General features: G+C 44.9%; 1 protein-coding gene across 1 annotated transcript in view; it reads left to right on the forward strand.

Annotated features, from left to right (window-relative positions):
- Positions 1-18,895, forward strand: part of LOC117526918 (phospholipid phosphatase 3-like) — a 46,473-nt gene extending 27,578 nt beyond the window's left edge. Inside the window, exons 2-6 of the mRNA XM_034189047.1 lie at positions 191-348; positions 433-719; positions 795-852; positions 18,344-18,520; positions 18,617-18,895. Coding sequence (XP_034044938.1) covers positions 191-348; positions 433-719; positions 795-852; positions 18,344-18,520; positions 18,617-18,715 — 779 coding nt within the window. The 3' untranslated portion in view covers positions 18,716-18,895. The remainder of the gene's footprint in view (positions 1-190; positions 349-432; positions 720-794; positions 853-18,343; positions 18,521-18,616) is intronic.
- Positions 18,896-19,222: the final 327 nt, after the last annotated feature.

A 19,222-nucleotide genomic window follows, 5' to 3' on the forward strand; every position in this document is an offset into this window, starting at 1 on the left:
TAACACAATGTGGGGCTGAGCATGAAAGTACAACTGGGTGGGTTGGAAATCACTAATTTCACTTGGGTTGCAGTGTGCACTGTTTGTAAGCAGAAACATGGTGCCTGCTTGCAGACAAGATTGCTGTGATATTGGACCATATGCAGAATATGTTGATCATGTCTACTCTCATTCTCCTCCTGCCATGCAGCTTCCATCCCTTTTTTTTTAGGCGAACTGAAAGTAGTGAGTCCTTACAGACGGGGCTTCACGTGTGGAGACCGTAGCATCATCTACCCTTACCGACAGGGAGAAGCCATACCAGATGACATACTTATTGCTGCTGGAATTGTCACCACTGGCCTCATGGTCTGTGATCTGCACTCATCATTGCTGCCACATTCCTTTGTCACTGATTCAGTCTTATATGTGCTTATATCTGTCCTCCTACAGATTGCCTTTGGGGAATGTTACCGAGTGCATTTCCAAGGCATCAGCTCAAAGGCCTTTGTCAAAAATGTCTACGTGTCCTGTCTGTACAAAGAGCTTGGCTGCTTTCTGTTCGGATGTTGTGTTGGGCAGTCACTGACCAACATGGCCAAACTGAGCGTGGGCCGACTGCGGCCACACTTTTTGTCAGTCTGCGGTATCACCTATACCTCTCTCAACTGCACTCCTGGAACCTATGTCACAGCAGTGAGCTGTCTGAAGCTTAACCAGCGGTCAGAAGATGAGGCCAGGTTTGTGGACTTATAGCATTTGGAATATCAATTGTGTTTTGTGCTGTTAACCAAAATACTTCTTCAATTTTCTAGGAAGTCCTTCTTTTCTGGACATGCTTCCTTTGCAATGTACACAATGCTCTACTTAGCAGTAAGTATTATCTATCTATCTATCTATCTATCTATCTATCTATCTATCTATCTATCTATCTATCTATCTATCTATCTATCTATCTATCTATCTATCTATCTATCTATCTATCTATCTATCTATCTATCTATCTATCTATCTATCTATCTATCTATCTATCTATCTATCTATCTATCTATCTATCTATCTATCTATCTATCTATCTATCTATCTATCTAGGGTTGCATGTAACAATTAAACATTACAAATCAAAAATTGATTTGAAAGTAATAGACAGGTAGAAGTATATGAGTAATATACTGATACACAGACCCCTGAGTCAGTCTAAATGTGCTGTGAACCAGCTGATGGATCATTTTTAATACTGGAAACCACCTGAAGGAAGCTTGTTTTGCTACTTCTGTGTCTCAAAAAAGTTCAGCATGAGGCTCTCATGAGACTAGGAAATGGCACAATACCACTTTTTCATGTCAGATATGATTACAACAGTGGAATTTTCATCATCTACTGATGATACTAATCTAATAACTTTTTCTCTGTCTGAAAGCAACTAATCTGTTACATTTTCTCTTTGAAAAAAAGAAAAAAAAAACATAGAGCGCACCATGGCTTAGAGGTGCAATATGACACTCTGATCAATATTATCAATACAATACTGATCCAAAATATCAAATCGGCACACCCCTACTAACAACAGCTTGCTTCTTCATCTGGGCTTCTGCTACACTGTGCTTTCTGCTACTGTATGTGGTGCTGCCCCCAGTGGTGAACAATTTTCAAGCAGAGGCAGTTAAAGTGTTTATGCAGCGCAATAACCAAAACTGGGAAAAGGTTTTGGAAGGTAAGCAATGCCGCTTTTGTCTTATTCAAATTTATCACTGAAATATAAAAAAATAGGGTGAGAAGCTCAGTCATCCATGGGGAGCTCCAAGTGGAGCCGCTGCTCCTTAGCGTTAAAAGGAGCCAGCTGAAGTGGTTCGGGCATCTGGTAAGGATGCCACCTAGGTGCCTCCCTAGGAAGGTGTTCCAGGCACGTCCATCTTGGAGGAGACCCCGGGGAAGACCCAGGACTAGGTGGAGAAATTATATTTCCATACTGGCCTGGGAACGCCCCAGGGTCCACAGTCAGAGGTGGTCAATGTGGCCTGGAAAACAGAAGTCTGGGGTCCCCTGCTGGAGCTGTTGCCCCCGTGACCCAATTTCAGATAAGTGGTTGAATAAGATGATGATCATTGAACTAATGTATCGTCAAGCACTATGGATATACAGCATTTGAAATGCACACCCTTACCACCTACCTGCCTCCCTGTCTTTGTCATACACTGGTAAATATTGACCAAACTCAGTTTGCTGTGTCTGATGCTTCCATAGTTTACTACATCAAAGGCAATAATATAAGAGAAAAATTAATCAGTTCAGTAACGCTGAAAACCAAGAGAATAAAAGACGAGAGCGAGAAGGAGAGGGCTGAAAGCAAACACACAGAGGAAGCTTTGTGTTGCTGTTGGACGAGTGTGATTTGTTTCACTGCTCTGTTCAGTGTGTGTGTGTGTGTGTGTGTGTGTGTCTGTGTGTGCGTGTGTGTCCTTCATATTTCTGACTGCACTTCTTCATGGCTTAGCATCTTTGCTCTCTATTTCTTTTAAGTCCCAGCCTTCTTGTTGGTGTTCACCATTTGGTCGTTTTCAGCTGTTGCAAAGGGTTTTGGGTGCGAATAGTTGAGAAAAACGTAACTGCAACAACATGTGAATTATTGTGATTGATAATTAAAAAGGGGGGAGGGGTACCTAAAATAATTGAATTCTATCTTGCTTTTCTGTCAGTGTTGTTTTTAATGTTTTACAACTGTCAGTTTGGACAAAGTAAAACAAGCATCTTTCATTTTTTTGAAGATGAAAAGAAACATACAGCATATGTGCTTAATAATGTTTTTTCATCATGTTGTTTTTCAGGCAATCACATTTGTTTTCATTATAATATTTTGATAGTATTAATGGCCTATTAACATTCAGCATAAACCAAGGAATAATAAATGACTGTTGTCAGACATGTCAGATGCTGTCACTGTCACTGGTGGTTCGCTTTCACTGCGGTATTGCATCACTTCCTGTTTTGGAGCACAGCGGTGTTTTGCTGTATCTGTTAGCTGTTTAATCTGCGCAGTTAGATTGATCTAGATAACTAGATAACGATTTGTTTCACAGTGTAATCTTCACGTGTCTTAACTAAAGCACTCCCTATGCTGAATCACCCCTAAATTATTTACACATTATTCACTTTGTGTGTTTTTAGGAATCCGCTAGCTTAGCGCAGCTACTACCTCTTAGCTGGTTTAGCATGGCGGCTTCTCCTGTCTCTCCCGCACTTTTCTGCTCTGGGTGTGAAATGTTTAGTTATTCCTCAGCCTCCTTTAGCAGTAATGGTACTTGTAATAAGTGTAGCTTATTCGTAGCTTTGGAGGCCAGGCTGGGCGAATTGGAGACTCGGCTCCGCACAGTGGAAAATTCTACAGCTAGCGAGGCCCCTGCAGTCTTTGCGGACCAAAGTAGCTTTCACATTTCTAACCGTTTTTCCCCACTCAGTGACGCACCCACCGAGGATCAAACTCTGGTTATTGGCGACTCTGTTTTGAGAAATGTGAAGTTAGCGACACCAGCAACCATAGTCAATTGTCTTCCGGGGGCCAGAGCAGGCGACATTGAAGGAAATTTAAAACTGCTGGCTAAGGCTAAGCGTAAATTTGGTAAGATTGTAATTCACGTCGGCAGTAATAACACACGGTTACGCCAATCGGAGGTCACTAAAATTAACATTGAATCGGTGTGTAACTTTGCAAAAACAATGTCGGACTCTGTAGTTTTCTCTCGGCCCCTCCCCAATCGGACCGGGAGTGACATGTTTAGCCGCATGTTCTCCCTGAATTGCTGGCTGTCTGAGTGGTGTCCAAAAAATGAGGTGGGCTTCATAGATAATTGGCAAAGCTTCTGGGGAAAACCTGGTCTTGTTAGGAGAGATGGCATCCATCCCACTTTGGATGGAGCAGCTCTCATTTCTAGAAATCTCGCCAATTTTCTTAAATCCTCCAAACTGTGACTATCCAGGGTTGGGACCAGGAAGCAGAGTTGTAGTCTTACACACCTCTCTGCAGCTTCTCTCCCCATGCCATCCCCTCATTACCCCATCCCCGTAGAGACGGTGCCTGCTCCCAGACCACCAATAACCAGCAAAAATCTATTTAAGCATAAAAATTCAAAAAGAAAAAATAATATAGCACCTTCAACTGCACCACAGACTAAAACAGTTAAATGTGGTCTATTAAACATTAAGTCTCTCTCTTCTAAGTCCCTGTTAGTAAATGATATAATAATTGATCAACATATTGATTTATTCTGCCTTACAGAAACCTGGTTACAGTAGGATAAATATGTTAGTTTAAGTGAGTCAACACCCCCGAGTCACACTAACTGCCAGAACACTCGTAGCACGGGCCGAGGCGGAGGATTAGCAGCAATCTTCCATTCCAGCTTATTAATTAATCCAAAACCCAGACAGAGCTTTAATTCATTTGAAAGCTTGTCTCTTAGTCTTGTCCATCCAAATTGGAAGTCCCAAAAACCAGTTTTATTTGTTATTATCTATTGTCCACCTGGTCGTTACTGTGAGTTTCTCTGTGAATTTTCAGACCTTTTGTCTGACTTAGTGCTTAGCTCAGATAAGATAATTATAGTGGGCGATTTTAACATCCACACAGATGCTGAGAATGACAGTCTCAACACTGTATTTAATCTATTATTAGACTCAATTGGCTTTGCTCAAAATGTAAATGAGTCCACCCACCACTGAAGAGTTTCAGTCAGGTTTTAGAATTCATCATAGTACAGAAACAGCATTAGTGAAGGTTACAAATGATCTTCTTATGGCCTCAGACAGTGGACTCATCTCTGTGCTTGTTCTGTTAGACCTCAGTGCTGCTTTTGATACTGTTGACCATAAAATTTTATTACAGAGATTAGAGCATGCCATAGGCACTGCGCTGCGGTGGTTTGAATCATATTTATCTAATAGATTACAATTTGTTCATGTAAATGGGGAATCTTCTTCACAGACTAAGGTTAATTATGGAGTTCCACAAGGTCCTGTGCTAGGACCAATTTTATTCACTTTATACATGCTTCCCTTAGGCAGTATTATTAGACGGCATTGCTTAAATTTTCATTGTTACGCAGATGATACCCAGCTTTATCTATCCATGAAGCCAGAGGACACACACCAATTAGCTAAACTGCAAGATTGTCTTACAGACATAAAGACATGGATGACCTCTAATTTCCTGCTTTTAAACTCAGATAAAACTGAAGTTATTGTACTTGGCCCCACAAATCTTAGAAACATGGTGTCTAACCAGATCAGCTTTCAGGCTCCTCTCCTGTTGAACCAGCTCCCAATTCAGATCAGGAGGACAGACACCCACTCTACTTTTAAGATTAGGCTTAAAACTTTCCTTTTTGCTAAAGCTTATAGTTAGGGCTGGATCAGGTGACCCTGAACCATCCCTTAGTTATGCTGCTATAGACTTAGACTGCTGGGGGGTTCCCATGATGCACTGAGTGTTTCTTTCTCTTTTTGCTCTGTATGCACCACTCTGCATTTAATCATTAGTGATTGATCTCTGCTCCCCTCCATAGCATGTCTTTTTCCTGGTTCTCTCCCTCAGCCCCAACCAGTCCCAGCAGAAGACTGCCCCTCCCTGAGCCTGGTTCTGCTGGAGGTTTCTTCCTGTTAAAAGGGAGTTTTTCCTTCCCACTGTCGCCAAGTGCTTGCTCACAGGGGGTCGTTTTGACTATTGGGGTTTTTACGTAATTATTGTATGGCCTTGCCTTACAATATAAAGCGCCTTGGGGCAACTGTTTGTTGTGATTTGGCGCTATATAAATAAAATTGATTGATTGATTGATCATTTCTTAATAACATTTACATTTACTCTGATGGACTACCCAGCAGTGGGAAATAAGTTTCATTACACTAGAAGTCTTTCAGAAAGCGCTGTAATTAGGTTTAAGGATATGATTCCTTCTTTATGTTCTCTAATGCCTTATACCAACACAGTACAGAGTAGCTACCTAAACTCTGTGAGTGAGATAGAGTATCTCGTCAATAGTTTTACATCCTCATTGAAGACAACTTTGGATGCTGTAGCTCCTCTGAAAAAGAGAGTCTTAAATCAGAAGTGCCTGACTCCGTGGTATAACTCACAAACTCGCAGCTTAAAGCAGATAACCCGTAAGATGGAGAGGAAATGGCATCTCACTAATTTAGAAGATCTTCACTTAGCCTGGAAAAAGAGTCTGTTGCTCTATAAAAAAGCCCTCCGTAAAGCTAGGACATCTTACTACTCATCACTAATTGAAGAAAATAAGAACAACCCCAGGTTTCTTTTCAGCACTGTAGCCAGGCTGACAAAGAGTCAGAGCTCTATTGAGCCGAGTATTCCTTTAACTAGTAATGACTTCATGACTTTCTTTGCTAATAAAATTCTAACTATTAGAGAAAAAATTACTCATAACCATCCCAAAGACATATCGTTATCTTTGGCTGCTTTCAGTGATGCCGGTATTTGGTTAGACTCTTTCTCTCCGATTGTTCTGTCTGAGTTATTTTCATTAGTTACTTCCTCCAAACCATCAACATGTCTATTAGACCCCATTCCTACCAGGCTGCTCAAGGAAGCCCTACCATTATTTAATGCTTCGATCTTAAATATGATCAATCTATCTTTATTAGTTGGCTATGTACCACAGGCTTTTAAGGTGGCAGTAATTAAACCATTACTTAAAAAGCCATCACTTGACCCAGCTATCTTAGCTAATTATAGGCCAATCTCCAACCTTCCTTTTCTCTCAAAAATGTTGTGTGAGCCGCTGAAGAGGAGGTACTGCTGGCCCACCATCAGAGGGCACCCTGCCTGGAGTGCGGGCTTCAGGCATGAGAGGGCGCTGCCGCCTCACAGGACAGCCGCGAGTGACAGCTGTTTCTCATTAACTTCTGACAGCTGTCACCTATCATCAACTCATCAACCACTCCATAAAAGCTGGAAGACATCTCCATCCCGCTGCCGAGATATCGTTTGCCTTTGAGTACCAGATCCGACAGCCGAAGACGGTGGCCACCTGGGGACTTGGAACTTGGCGGCTCCAGTATTCTCTGGGTTTGGTGGCAGTGGAAATCGTGTGGGATCCGGCTCTTCTCTGGACGGACGTCTTCTATCCTCGAGCCTGCCCACATGTCACCTTAGTACATTTGACTCTGTCCAAATTCTGTATTTGTCTGTATTTCGTTGTGCATGCTTCACAACAGTAAAGTGTTGTATTTTTGGCTCATCTATTGTCCGTTCATTTACGCCCCCTGTTGTGGGTCCGTGTCATTATACTTTCACAGCAGGATATCTCGGCCAACGTCATGGATCTCGAGGGGCGTCAACCATCTGTTGGACAGCCAATGGAAGAGCAGGATGCACAGGCGTCTGCAGGGGGCGTGATCGGTGAGTTGCAGCAAATCCTCTCCACCTTTACTGCTCGGTTGGATTTAATGACCGAGCAAAATGTCATCCTCAACCGTAGGATGGAGGCTCTCACCGCGCAGGTGGAAGCGTGCGCTCAGGGCGTGGCTGCAGCTTCTCCTCCTGTTGACCCGGTGCCGAATATAGACGTTCCACTGGTCATCCAACGAACCCCCCCACCATTCCCTGAAGCTTACATAAATCCCCCGGAGCCGTACGGAGGTTGTGTGGAGACGTGCGCTGACTTCTTAATGCAGTGTTCGCTCGTCTTTGCACAACGTCCCGGAATGTACGCTTCAGACGCCAGTAGGGTGACTTATGTCATTAATTTGCTTTGAGGTGAGGCACGCGCTTGGGCTACAGCGCTTTGGGAGCAGAATTCACGGCTCCTTACCACTTACACTGGGTTTGTGAGGGAGTTCAGAATGGTTTTTGATCACCCTAAAAGAGGCGAAACCGCTTCGACAGTGCTGCTGTCTATGAGACAGGGACGTCGGAGCACAGCTGAGTATGCAGTCGACTTCCGCATTGCGGCTGCGAGGTCCGGCTGGAATACGGCTGCGCTCCGCGCCGCCTTCATGAACGGACTGTCGTCGGTCCTGAAGGAGCACCTGGTGGCTAAGGATGAGCCGCGGGATTTGGATAGTCTAATCGATCTAGATATACGTTTGGACAATCGATTAGCAGAACGCCGTCGGGAGCGAGACGAAGGACATGGCACGCGCCGTCCCTCTTCCTTCCGGTTCCGACAAGGTTCCGCCCTCCCCACGCTCCACAGCCTCTGCGCTCCGTGTGGCAACAGCTCCCCCTGCTGACAATGCTATGGACACGAGCAGGGCCAGATTAAGATCATCTTACAGACAGAGGAGAATGGCCCGCGGGAAGTGCTTTTTCTGCGGCTCAAATGAGCATCAGCAGAGAGACTGCCCCAAACGGTTAAACACAAACGCCCGCCCTTAGAGACTGGGTTAAGGGTGGGTCCAGACATTCACGTGGGACGTACACGTATTTCCACACGTCTCCCAGTCACAATCCTGAGCGGGGATTTAACCCTTCAAGCCCCAGCACTGGTGGACACGGGGTCAGAAGGGAATCTGCTGGACAGCAGATGGGCAAGGGAGGTAGGGCTCCCTCTGGTGGTGCTTCCTTCACCTTTGAAGGTACGGGCACTAGATGGCACCCTTCTCCCTTTAATCACACACAAGACACAACCAGTAGTTCTGGTGGTGTCTGGGAATCATCGGGAAGAGATAGAGTTTTATGTGACTCCTTCTACTTCCCGCGTGATTTTGGGCTTCCCGTGGATGGTAAAACACAATCCCCGGATTGATTGGCCGTCTGGGGTTGTGGCTCAGTGGAACGAAACCTGCCACCGGGAGTGTTTAGGATCCTCGGTTCCTCCTGGTTTAAGTGCTAGTGAGGAGGTTATAGTTCCCCCCAATCTGACGGCGGTGCCAGTTGAGTACCACGATCTTGCTGACGTTTTCAGCAAAGATCTGGCTCTCACCCTTCCCCCCCACCGTCCATACGATTGTGCCATTGATTTGATTCCGGGCGTTGAGTACCGGTCCAGCAGGCTGTACAACCTCTCACGTCCGGAGCGCGAATCAATGGAGACCTACATCCGGGACTCATTAGCTGCCGGGCTGATCCGGAACTTCACCTCCCCGATGGGTGCTGGTTTCTTTTTTGTGGGCAAGAAAGACGGCGGACTCCGTCCATGCATTGATTACAGAGGGCTGAACGAGATCACGGTTCGCAACCGATACCCGTTATCTCTGTTGGATTCAGTGTTCACGCCCTTGCATGGAGCCCAAATTTTCACAAAACTTGATCTTAGGAATGCGTACCACCTGGTTCGGATCCGGAAGGGAGACGAATGGAAGACGGCATTTAACACCCCGTTAGGTCACTTTGAGTACCTGGTCATGCCGTTCGGCCTCACTAACGCCTCCGCAACGTTCCAAGCATTGGTAAATGACATCTTGCGGGACTTCCTGCATCGATTTGTCTTCGTATATCTGGATGATATACTCATCTTCTCCCCGGACCCTGAGACTCATGTCCAGCATGTACGTCAGGTCCTGCAGCGGTTGTTGGAGAACCGGCTGTTTGTGAAGGGCGAGAAGTGCGAGTTCCACCGCACTTCTTTGTCCTTGGGGTTCATCATCTCCTCCAACTCCGTCGCCCCTGATCCGGCCAAGGTTGCGGCGGTGAGAGACTGGCCCCAACCGACAAGCCGTAGGAAACTACAACAGTTCCTCGGTTTTGCAAATTTTTATCGGAGGTTCATTAAGGGCTACAGTCAGGTAGTTAGCCCCCTGACAGCCCTGACCTCCCCAAAAGTCCCCTTCACCTGGTCGGATCGGTGCAAAGCCGCGTTTAGGGAGTTGAAACGTCGGTTCTCGACTGCACCAGTTCTGGTGCAGCCCGATCCTTGCCGCCAGTTTGTGGTTGAAGTGGACGCCTCTGACTCAGGGATAGGAGCCGTGCTGTCCCAGAGCGGGGAGGCCGACAAGGTCCTCCACTCTTGTGCCTATTTTTCTCGCAGGTTGACCCCGGCAGAACGGAACTATGACGTGGGCAATCGGGAACTTCTTGCGGTGAAGGAGGCTCTTGAGGAGTGGAGACACCTGTTAGAGGGAGCTTCGGAGCCGTTCACGGTTTTCACAGACCATCGGAACCTGGAGTATATCAGGACCGCCAAGCGGCTGAACCCCAGGCAAGCCCGCTGGTCACTGTTCTTCGGGTGTTTTGACGTCCGGATCACCTATCGCCCCAGGAACAAGAATCAGAGGTCGGACGCCTTGTCCCGGTACACGAGGATGAAGTCAAAACAGAGCTGTCGGATTCACCGGAATCCATCATACCTGAGTCCACTATCGTGGCCACCCTCACCTGGGATGTGGAGAAGACCGTCCGGGAGGCCCTGGCACGAAGCCCAGACCCAGGCACAGGTCTGAAGAACCGCTTATACATCCCACCAGAGGCAAGAGCTACAGTTCTGGACTTCTGTCACGGTTCCAAGCTCTCCTGTCACCCAGGGGTGCGAAGAACCGTGGCAGTGGTCCGGCAGCGCTTCTGGTGGGCGTCCATGGAAGCTGACATCCGGGAGTATATCCAGGCCTGCACCATCTGCGCCAGGAGGAAGGCTGACCATTCGAAGGCTCAAGGTCTGCTGCAACTGCTCCCGGTGCCTCATCGCCCCTGGTCTCACATTGGCCTGGATTTTGTCATGGGCCTCCCGCCGTCCCAGGGCATGACGACCATCTTCACGGTAGTGGACCGTTTCTCCAAGGCGGCCCACTTCGTGGCCCTCCCGAAGCTCCCGACGGCCCAGGAGACTGCAAACCTCCTGGTTCACCATGTCGTGCATCTGCATGGGATACCAACAGACATTGTCTCGGATCGTGGTCCTCAGTCCTCCTCCCAGGTCTGGAGGAGCTTCTGCAGAGAACTGGGGGCCATCGTGAGCCTCTCGTCCGGGTATCACCCACAGACGAACTAACAGGCAGAGCAGGCCAACCAGGAACCGGAACAGGTCCTCCGCTGTGTTACATCTGCGCACCCGACGGCCTGGAGCAACCACCTGGCCTGGATCGAGTACGCACATAACAGCCAGGTGTCCTCTGCCACCGGCCTCTCCCCATTTGAGGTGTGTTTGGGGTACCAGCCCCCATTGTTTCCCGTGGTGGAGGGAGAGGTCGGTGTGCCCTCGGTCCAGGCCCACCTACGCAGATGCCGTTGGGTGTGGCGTTCCGCCCGTTCTGCCTTGTTGAAGGCCCGGATGAGGGCTAAGGCCCATGCAGACCGCCGGCATTCCCCGGCCCCTGCATACCAGCCCGGGCAGGAGGTGTGGTTATCCACAAAGGACATTCCTCTCCAAGCGGACTCCCCGAAACTGAAGGACAGGTACATAGGCAACTTCACAATCCTCAAAGACCTCAGTCCGGCCGCAGTGAAGCTCCGGCTCCCAGCTTCACTGCGGATCCACCCCGTGTTTCATGTTTCCAGGATCAAACCGCACCACACCTCACCCCTCTGTGCTCCCGGCCCGGCGCCGCCTCCTGCCCGGATCATCGACGGGGAGCCCGCGTGGACAGTCCACCGGCTCCTGGACGTCCGTCGTATGGGCTGGGGGTTCCAGTATTTGGTGGACTGGGAGGGGTACGGACCCGAAGAACACTCCTGGGTGAAAAGGAGCTTCATCCTGGACCCGGCCCTCCTGACTGACTTCTACAACCGACACCCCGACAAGCCTGGTCGGGCGCCAGGAGGCGCGTTGAGGGGGGGGTCCTGTTGTGTGGGCCGATGAAGAGGAGGTACTGCTGGCCCACCATCAGAGGGCGCCCTGCCTGGAGTGCAGGCTTCAGGCACGAGAGGGCGCTGCCGCCTTCATCTCCACCCCGCTGCCGAGATATCGTTTGCCTTTGAGTACCAGATCCGACAGCCGGAGATGGTGGCCACCTGGGGACACGGAACTTGGCGGCTCCAGTATTCTCTGGGTTCGGTGGCAGTGGAAATCGTGTGAGATCCGGCTCTTCTCTGGATGGACGTCTTCTATCCTCGAGCCTCCCCACACGTCACCTTAGTACATTTGACTCTGTCTAAATTCTGTATTTGTCTGTATTTTGTTGTGCACGCTTCACAACAGTAAAGTGTTGTATTTTTGGCTCATCTATTGTCCGTTCATTTACGTCCCCTGTTGTGGGTCCGTGTCATTACACTTTCACAACAAAAAATTCTTGAAAGGGTAGTTGTAAAACAGCTAACTGATCATCTGCAGAGGAATGGTCTATTTGAAGAGTTTCAGTCAGGTTTTAGAATCCATCATAGTACAGAAACAGCATTAGTGAAGGTTACAAATGATCTTCTTATGGCCTCAGACAGTGGACTCATCTCTGTGCTTGTTCTGTTAGACCTCAGTGTTGCTTTTGATACTGTTGACCATAAAATTTTTATTACAGAGATTAGAGCATGCCATAGGTATTAAAGGCACTGCGCTGCAGTGGTTTGAATCATATTTATCTAATAGATTACAATTTGTTCATGTAAATGGGGAATCTTCTTCACAGACTAAGGTTAATTATGGAGTTCCACAAGGTTCTGTGCTAGGACCAATTTTATTCACTTTATACATGTTTCCCTTAGGCAGTATTATTAGACAGCATTGCTTAAATTTTCATTGTTACGCATGTGATACCCAGCTTTATCTATCCATGAAGCCAGAGGACACACACCAATTAGCTAAACTGCAGGATTGTCTTACAGACATAAAGACATGGATGAGTTCTAATTTCCTGCTTTTAAACTCAGATAAAACTTAAGTTATTGTACTTGGCCCCACAAATCTTAGAAACATGGTGTCTAACCAGATCCTTACTCTGGATGGCATTACCCTGACCTCTAGTAATACTGTGAGAAATCTTGGAGTCATTTTTGATCAGGATATGTAATTCAATGTGCATATTAAACAAATATGTAGGACTGCTTTTTTGCATTTGCGCAATATCTCTAAAATTAGAAAGGTCTTGTCTCAGAGTGATGGTGAAAAACTAATTCATGCATTTATTTCCTCTAGGCTGGACTATTGTAATTCATTATTATCAGGTTGTCCTAAAAGTTCCCTGAAAAGCCTTCAGTTAATTCAAATTGCTGCAGCTAGACTACTGACAGGGACTAGAAGGAGAGAGCATATCTCACCCATATTGGCCTCTCTTCATTGGCTTCCTGTTAATTCTAGAATAGAATTTAAAATTCTTCTTCTTACTTATAAGGTTTTGAATAATCAGGTCCCATCTTATCTTAGGGACCTCATAGTACCATATCACCCCAATAGAGCGCTTCGCTCTCAGACTGCAGGCTTACTTGTAGTTCCTAGGGTTTGTAAGAGTAGAATGGGAGGCAGAGCCTTAAGCTTTCAGGCTCCTCTCCTGTGGAACCAGCTCCCAATTCAGATCAGGGAGACAGACACCCTCTCTACTTTTAAGATTAGGCTTAAAACTTTCCTTTTTGCTAAAGCTTATAGTTAGGGCTGGATCAGGTGACCCTGAACCATCCCTTAGTTATGCTGCTATAGACTTAGACTGCTGGGGAGTTCCCATGATGCACTGAGTGTTTCTTTCTCTTTTTGCTCTGTATGCACCACTCTGCATTTAATCATTAGTGATTGATCTCTGCTCTCTTCCACAGCATGTCTTTTTCCTGGTTCTCTCCCTCAGCCCCAACCAGTCCCAGCAGAAGACTGCTCCTCCCTCAGCCTGGTTCTGCTGGAGGTTTCTTCCTGTTAAAAGGGAGTTTTTCCTTCCCACTGTTGCCAAGTGCTTGCTCACAGGGGGTCGTTTTGACCGTTGGGGTTTTTCCGTAATTATTGTATGGCCTTGCCTTACAATATAAAGCGCCTTGGGGCAGCTGTTTGTTGTGATTTGGCGCTATATAAATAAAATTGATTTGATTTGATTTGTCACATGTACGTAACTCTGAGATACAGTAGTGTTCAAAATAATAGTAGTGCTATGTGACTAAAAAGATTAATCCAGGTTTTGAGTATATTTCTTATTGTTACATGGGAAACAAGGTACCAGTAGATTCAGTTGATTCTCAAAAATCCAACAAGACCAAGCATTCATGATATGCACACTCTTAAGGCTATGAAATTGGGCTATTAGTAAAAAAAAAGTAGAAAAGGGGGTGTTCACAATAACAGTAGCATCTGCTGTTGATGCTACAAACTCAAACTGCTTTTTTAGCAATCCTGTGAATCACTAAACTAGTATTTAGTTGTATAACCACAATTTTTCATGATTTCTTCACATCTGTGAGGCATTAATTTTGTTGGTTTGGAACCAAGATTTTGCTGGTTTACTAGTGTGCTTGGGGTCATTGTCTTGTTGAAACACCCATTTCAAGGGCATGTCCTCTTCAGCATAAGGCAACATGACCTCTTCATGTATTTTGACATATCCAAACTGATCCATGATACCTGGTATGCGATATATAGGACCAACAGCATAGTAAGAGAAACATGCCCATATCATGATGCTTGCACCACCATGCTTTACTGTCTTCACTGTGAACTGTGGCTTGAATTCAGAGTTTGGGGGTCATCTCACAAACTGTCTGCGGCCCTTGGACCCAAAAAGAACAATTTTACTCTCATCAGTCCACAAAATATTCCTCCATTTCTCTTTATACCTCTTTGCCATAGGTATTAAAGGCACTGCGCTGCAGTGGTTTGAATCATATTTATCTAATAGATTACAATTTGTTCATGTAAATGGGGAATCTTCTTCACAGACTAAGGTTAATTATGGAGTTCCACAAGGTTGTACTTGGCCCCACAAATCTTAGAAACATGGTGTCTAACCAGATCCTTACTCTGGATGGCATTACCCTGACATCTAGTAATACTGTGAGAAATCTTGGAGTCATTTTTGATCAGGATATGTCATTCAATGCGCATATTAAACAAATATGTAGGACTGCTTTTTTGCATTTGCGCAATATCTCTAAAATTAGAAATGCTGCTATAGACGTAGACTGCTGGGGGGTTCCCATGATGCATTGTTTCTTTCTCTTTTTGCTCTGTATGCACCACTCTGCATTTAATCATTAGTGATTGATCTCTGCTCCCCTCCACAGCATGTCTTTTTCCTGGTTCTCTCCCTCAGCCCCAACCAGTCCCAGCAGAAGACTGCCCCTCCCTGAGCCTGGTTCTGCTGGAGGTTTCTTCCTGTTAAAAGGGAGTTTTTCCTTCCCACTGTTGCCAAGTGCTTGCTCACAGGGGGTCGTTTTGACCGTTGGGGTTTTTCCGTAATTATTGTATGGCCTTGCCTTACAATATAAAGTGCCTTGGGGCAACTGTTTGTTGTGATTTGGCGCTATATAAATAAATTGATTGATTTGATTTAGGCCAGTTGATGTGTTCTTTGGCAAATTGTAACCTCTTCTGCACGTCTTTTATTTAACAGAGGGACTTTCATCCTTACCTGATTCACACCTGTTTGTTACACAAAATTAACGAACTTACTGACTAAATGCCACACTGCTATTATTGTGAACACCCCGTTTTCTACTTTTTTTTTTTACTAATAGCCAATTTCATAGCCTTAAGAGTCTGCATATCATGAATGCTTGGTCTTGTTGGATTTGTGAGAATCTACTGAATCTACTGGTACCTTGTTTCCCATGTAACAATAAGAAATACACTCAAAACCTGGATTAATCTTTTTAGTCACATAGCACTACTATTATTCTGAACACTACTGTAGGTGGCAGACATGTCAAGGGGCGATGCCCTTGGCAGGCCACTACAAATGTCAAGGACCAAATCAAAGGGGTTTTACTTTGTTACCCAATATGTTGCTATACTGACATGAAAGAACATTAGAATCAGTAATTGGCTTATAAAATAACAACAGTCAATTAAAAAGTTACAAATTGATGCTCAGTGAAATGTATAAAATGTCCAGAGGCATGGGAAAAAGTGGCAGAAATGATAAATGCATGTATGGTACAGTACATGACTTTTATTAGCATATAGCATGATTTGTAAAGGCACACATCTGTCTACGTATAAGGTCTTACAGTTGACAGTGTATGTCAGAGCACAAACCAAGCATGAAGTCAAAGGAATTGTCTGTAGACCTTTGAGACAGGATTGTCTTGAGGCACAAATGTTGGTAAGGGTACAGAAACATGTCTGCTGCTTTGAAGTCCCAAATGAGCACAGTGGCCTCCATCATCTGTAAATGGAAAAAGTTTGGATGCACCAGGACTTTTCCTAGAGTTGGCCTCCCGTCTAAACTGAGCAATTGGGGGCAGGGCCTCAGTAAGGGAGGTGACCAAGAACCTAATGGTCACTCTTTCAGAGCTCCAGCATTCCTCTGTGGAGAGAGAAGAACCTTCCAGAAGGAGAACCATCTCTGCAGCAATCCACCAATCAGGCCTGTATGGTAGAGTGGCCAGATGGAAGCCACTCCTTAGTAAAAGACACATGGAAGCCCACCTGGAGCTTGCCAAAAGGCACCTGAAGGACTCTCAGACCATAAGAAACAAAATGCCCTGGTCTGAAGATACAAAGATTGAAGTCTTTGTTGTAAATACCTGTCATCATGCTTGGAGAAAACCAGGCACCATCCCTACAGTGAAGCATGGTGGTGGCAGCATCATGCTGTGGGGATATTTTTCAGCAGCAGGAACTGGGAGACTAGTCAGGATTGAGGGAAAGATGAATGCAGCAATGTACAGAGACATTCTGGATGAAAACGTGCTCCAGAGCGCACTTGACCTCAGACTGTGGTGACAGTTCATCTTTCAAAAGGACAATGACCTTCAGCACACAGCCAGAACATCAAAGGGGTGGCTTCAGGCCTGAATCTGACAGATCAACTCTGGAGAGACCTGAAAATGCCTGTGCAGTGATGCTACCCATCCAGTGGAGCTTGAGAGCTGCTACCAAGAGGAATGAGCAAAACTGCCCAAAGATAGGTGTGCCAAGCTTGTGGCACCATCTTCAAGAAGACATGTGGCTTTTATGCTTCTGCTTTAGCAACAACTAAAGGAGAAACTAAAGCAGAACTGGTGTGCAATGCTCCGAAGAGGTGATGTGTTTCACCAGGACAATGCTCCGGTCCGCACATTGCTCATCGCAATGAATGCCATTCATGAATGCTTCAAACTTGTTCAACACTCACCTTAATCCCCTGATTTGCCTCCTTCAGAGTTACATCTGTTTCAAAACATGAAAACGCATCTTGCTGAAACTCATTATAATCCTGAGATTGATGTTATATCTGCATTATCTGACTTCCTAGAGCACCAGGATAAGACCTTCTATAAGAATGGGATTAAGGCACTGCAGTGATGCTGGAAAAGTGTGTGGACGTACATGGGGATTATGTTGAAAAATAAAGCATTACATTAATTCCTTTGTGGTTTCTTCTTGGTCAGGCTTAAAACTTTTCATCACGCCTTATGTCTGTTCTATACTGTCACATATCTTGCTTCATTTTGTTTTGCTGCTCACATCATCAAGCAATCATTGCTATTTTTCTCATTTAGATTTTTACTTCTGTAATTTCCAGATTATAAGACACTACGTTTTTCACACGCTTTGAACACTGCATCTTAAACAATGATGCAGCTAATTTATGGATTTGACAGGCTTTCTCATAAGTCAAAATACATCAGTTGATGCTGTCCAATGATTGAAAGCTGCAGTCGTCATGCATCGTAGATTCACACACAGACTAAATGCAGTATAAGGCCTTACCTGTTCATTTCAGTGGATTCATCATATCTTAATTCCTTGTTGTGGCTGAAGAAAAGTCCCTCTCATTCACTTTGCATCGCAGTTGCCCCATCAGATCAGTCAGCGGAGCCTTCTTCTTCCCCACCGTGTCTCTGTCTTTGCGCCACAAGTTGAAAAATTCACAGCACCCCCTTAACGTCTCATTTACCACAGACACCAGGTGTTCCTGGCTGCACGCGATGACATTATCTCATGATTCACAAAGAAAAAAAAAAAAAAAAAAAAAAAAAAAATATATATATATATATATATATATATATATATATATATATATATATATATATATATATATATATATATATATATATATATATATAAACATGATTGGAATTGAAAAAAAAAGTTAAAAGTTAAAAATCTTTCTGTCTAACATCTTTTTCTGAAAATATCTCATGTTACAACATGAAGACCTGTGGCTTATAGACAAGTGCGGCCTATTTATGTATTGTACATTTTTTTTTTTCTTTTTAACATTTGTGGTATTTTACAAGTAGTTGAGTTTACTGTCATAAATCTTGAAAATGGGCTGTGCTTGAATAAAACTGCATCATCAGAAATCTTTGATCTTTATTTTTCTGACAGTTTACGGACTAAATAACTCAATGTTTAGTTTTGTCTTGTAGTTTTATTTGCAGGCACGTTTTACTTGGTGCGGTGCTCGTTTACTGAGACCTTTGCTGCAGATCTCCCTGGTTCTGTTGGCCCTCTATACGGGTTTGACCCGCATTTCAGAATACAGGCACCACCCATCGGACGTCATCATTGGTTATATGCAGGGAGCTGTCACCGCTTACTGGGTGGTCAGTATGTTTGTACTCTTTCTGTGAGTTGGTGTTCTCAGATCATAGTGTTAAAAGTCTGTTTGAAGTGTTTGTCTTTGTGTTTGTGCTCGGCAGGCCTTCCACATTTCATCAATGTTTAAAAGCTCCAGGTCGGCTTTGTCACCTGATCAGGTGGTGGACAGTCCACTGACACCTCACCACACCGTGTGCTAGTCTTCACCTCGTGCAGCTCCCACACGTACAACCACATGACCCCTTTACCTAAAGGGAGTCCATTTTGGATCAACAAACTATGTGAGGAATGTCAGGCCATTTCCTGTGAAGACAGACCACAAACCTCAATACTGTAATCGAGAGAAATCCTCAGGTAGTATCCATAAAGATCTTGTAAGCGAAAATGTATTTAAGAAGTACCTGCTGTTGGTAAGCACTCACCACTTTACCTTTGAAACCGACAGCATCATTTATGAGGATTTTGTTTTCCACAACTGAATTTCACTACCGGTACACTAAAGCACTTTGTAAAACTATGCACTGTGTTCAACAAAACTTTGCTATTTCTTATTCTAACTAATCATTTCATAAGTCATATACAGTATACAATACAAATTATGTAATCATGTAATATATCGTTTCCTGTTATTTTACAGAAACTCAGTGAATGTATTTCAATGAAAGTAAATAACTTGTTTTACTAAAATGATCCCATGCAGAAATCTA

Source organism: Thalassophryne amazonica, chromosome 15 (assembly GCF_902500255.1).
Source record: "Thalassophryne amazonica chromosome 15, fThaAma1.1, whole genome shotgun sequence".
NCBI classification, from domain to species: domain Eukaryota; kingdom Metazoa; phylum Chordata; class Actinopteri; order Batrachoidiformes; family Batrachoididae; genus Thalassophryne; species Thalassophryne amazonica.